The sequence below is a fragment of the Elephantulus edwardii genome, unplaced genomic scaffold (genome assembly GCF_000299155.1).
Source record: "Elephantulus edwardii isolate Elephantulus edwardi_28Jun2011 unplaced genomic scaffold, EleEdw1.0 scaffold00343, whole genome shotgun sequence".
In the NCBI taxonomy this organism is placed as follows: domain Eukaryota; kingdom Metazoa; phylum Chordata; class Mammalia; order Macroscelidea; family Macroscelididae; genus Elephantulus; species Elephantulus edwardii.
In genome coordinates, this window is record NW_006400093.1 from 184,214 (window position 1) to 187,810 (window position 3,597).

General features: G+C 39.4%; 1 protein-coding gene across 1 annotated transcript in view; it reads right to left on the reverse strand.

Annotated features, from left to right (window-relative positions):
• The window catches only part of LOC102859411 (uracil phosphoribosyltransferase homolog), an 89,227-nt gene that overhangs the window by 11,115 nt on the left and 74,515 nt on the right, over nucleotides 1-3,597 (reverse strand). The window contains exon 6 of the mRNA XM_006901769.1: nucleotides 2,411-2,509. Coding sequence (XP_006901831.1) covers nucleotides 2,411-2,509 — 99 coding nt within the window. The remainder of the gene's footprint in view (nucleotides 1-2,410; nucleotides 2,510-3,597) is intronic.

Below are 3,597 nucleotides of genomic sequence, written 5' to 3' on the forward strand. Positions count from 1 at the left end.
ATACTGCTTTCCACAGGGGTTGCACCATTTTACACTCCCACCAACAGTGAATCAGGGTTCCAGTTTCTCCACAACCTCGCCAGCATTTATTGGTTGCTGTTCTGTTAAATTTTGCTTCTCCACTGAATCTTTCCACAAATGTAATCGATTTGATTCCTATGCATACCATCAGGTGAAATCCATGTGTACAGCCTGCGTTTATGTTTCTTATATAAGATATTTGCAATGAATAAATCATTGAATGTTCAGAACTCTATCATTCTATCTCCAGACTCTTTAGTATCTTGAATTCTTCCCTCTGCATTGCTTCTCAGTGCTCTAGTGCAATATTCAGTCTTTCCTCTTCCCTATTTTTTTATTATTGATTTCAAGGAAAGTTTACAAAAATTTTGGATTTCATTCATTCATTGTTGCACTTTTCTCCCTGTCCAACCTCCCCAACCCCCAGTTCACTCTTCTCTTTGAAAAGTAAAAAAAAATCTTTCATTGTTATACAGTCCCTCCCCTAAATCCACTCCACTATGCAGCCTTCGTTCTAAACTCCTGTCATGACAATACCTATTCATATATCCCTTTTAAACAGAGTCTCTTCTGTCATCCATTTTGGTCTTTTCTTCCTCCTCTGTCTTTGTAATGCCCTTTTGCACTCTTCCTGGATGATATTCTTGTACTGAAAGGAATAGGCAGCCACAGAAAATTTCATGAAACAACATATGAGTAAGAGCCTATGGTGAAGGAAGTAGTTCAAGCTGCTTTGAAAGAATTGGCAAAAAATAAGGCCCCAGAAATTGATGGTATTGATGTATTTCAACTAACACATGCTGCCCTAGATGTGCTCACCACAATGTGTCAGGAAAACTGGAGGACAACCATTTGGCCAACTGATAGAGATTTATATTCATTCCCATTCCAAAGAAAGGTGATCCAACAGAGTGTGGATATTATGTAATAATATCATTAATATAACATGAAAGCAAGATTCTGCTGAAGACTATCCAAAAATGACTGGGACAGCACATTAACAGAGAACTGCAAAAAGTGCAGGCTGGGTTTAGAAGGCGTTGTGGCACTAGGGATATTGTAGCTAATGTTATATGGACCTTGGCTGAAAGCAGGGAGTTCCAGAGAAATGTCTGTGTTTCATTGATTATGCAAAGGCATTTGACTGTGTGGATCACAACACACTATGGGTAATTCTAAGAGGAATGGGAATCCCAGAACACTTAATTGTGCTAATGTGAAATCTGTACTTGTACCAGGAGGCAGACAGAACAGAGCAAGAAAACACTGCATGGTTCAAAATTGGCAAGGGTGTATGCTAGGGATGTGTCTTGTCTCCACACCTTTTCAATCAATATGCAGAACAGATTATTTGCGAGGCGGGCTCTATGCAGAGAAATGAGGCATCAGGATTGGAGGAAGATTCATCAACAATCTGCGTTATGGAGATGACACAAGCCTGCTTGCTGAAACTGAGGAGGACCTGAAGCGCTTGCTGCAGAAGGTCAAGGACTGCAGCCTTCAATATGGATTGAGGCTCAATGTCCAGAAAACAAAGATTCTCACCACTGGACTAATAGGCAGCATCAGGATGGACAGAGAAGAGATTGAGATTGTTAACAACTTTTGTGTGCTTGGCTCTCCAGTCAACACTCTTGGCACCAGCAGCCAGGAAATTAAAAGACATATTGTGATAGGAACATCTGCTCTTAGGGACCTCTCAAGTACTAAAGAGCAATGGTGTCACTTCGGAGACTAAGGTGCGTCTGATACAGGCCATGGTCTTTGCAATCACTTGTTATGCACCAGAGAGTTGGAAAATGACTATGGAGGATAGAAGGAGAATTGATGCCTTTGAGCAGTGGTGTTGGAGTACTGAATATACTGTGGACTGCTAAGAAAATGAACAGGTTCATCCTGGAGAGCCTTAAACTAGACTGCTCTTTGGAGGCAAGGATTCTGAAGCTTCATCTGACATACTTTGGACAGTTTCCAAGGAGGGACCAATCCTTGGAGCAGGACGTCATGCTTGGGAGGGTGGAGGGACAGTGAAGGAGAGGAAGACCCTCTATGAGGTGGATTGATTCAGTGACTGGGGTAATTGGGGTAGGTGTGTTGGAGACAGTGAGATTGGCACAGGACAGAGCAAAGTTTAGGACTGTTTTACAGAGGGTTGGTATGTGTAACAACAACAACCAATCAGATTTATTCATACTAGTTCATTTGAATTTAAGCATTACAATGCTTTAAAACCAACATCAGAAATGACAAGCAGAAATTAAAATTAGCAAAATTATATTTACATGTAATTTAGGATTAGAGTTTTCCTCAAAATGGGAGCCTAGCCAGATGCAACCTAAACATTTTATGACCATTGAGACTCAAAGTTACTTTCCCATGCTGAACTCACCATGAGGAGTTGAAAACAGACTGAGTACGATGATAACACTGGGTTGAACTCCATGTTCTAAAAGAACCTTTACAGCTTCAATTACAGTATTTCCAGTGCCTAAAATAAAACAACGATAAAGCAACATTTATCTAAAAATATGCTTAAAGTAAGAGCAGTAGACACTTCACCAAAAATGACATTCAGATGGCAAATAAACACATGAGGAAATGTTCAAAATCTCTAGTTATCAGAGAGATGTAAATCCAAACAACTGAGATATCATCTCACGCCAACAAAAATATCAACATTAAATAAGGGAGCAAACAATAAATCCTGGTGATGTTGTGGACAGACTGGAATCCTTATTCACTGCTAGTGCAAGTGTAAAATGAATGGTACAACGCACTACGGAAGGCCGTCTGGCATTTTCTCAAAATGTTGGAGCTAAAAAATACCAACCCCAAGCCATCATTCAAACAGATGTATGCACACCCATGTTTATTCCTGTTAATCACAGTAGCAAAGAGATGGAAGCAAACCAAGTGCCCATTAACAAAGGAATGGTTAGAAAAATTATGGTACATTCACACAATGGACTATTATACAGCACTGAAAAACAATAAATTAATAAAAAGTTACACAACTGGGAGCTCTGGTAGCCTAGTGGCATGAACCTGCACTGAAATCCCAAAGGTGCACGGTTCTAATTCATCAGAAGCTCTGCTGGAGAAAGATGGGCAGTTTCCCCCTGTGCCAGTCAGATCTGACTCAACAGCACACTATGGCAAAAATAAAGTGTCACTAAAAAAAAATATGAATAAAAAAGTTACACAAGAAGAGTGACTATGGAGGACAATATGCTGAGAGAAATATCTCAGTCACAAAAGGACAAACATACAGTGGTATTGGGAGTTGGCAGGAGAATGCCAAAGAGTGGATAGGTAATGAACTCTACAGTGGAACAGATGAGGGTACAAATGGTCTGAAAGGAATATATGATTACGTATTACATATATGACAACAATCTGAAACAAGAAATGCATTGCAAAGTGGACTTGGGCAGGGGTTAGGGAGGGGGAGAAAAGAAAATGTACAACAGTGAATGAATAAAACTTATTTTTAAAAATGAAAAATAAAAAAAAAGAAAAATACATATAAGAATTAGAGAAGCATTTAATCTATTTGATAAAGATGGCAATGGCAGT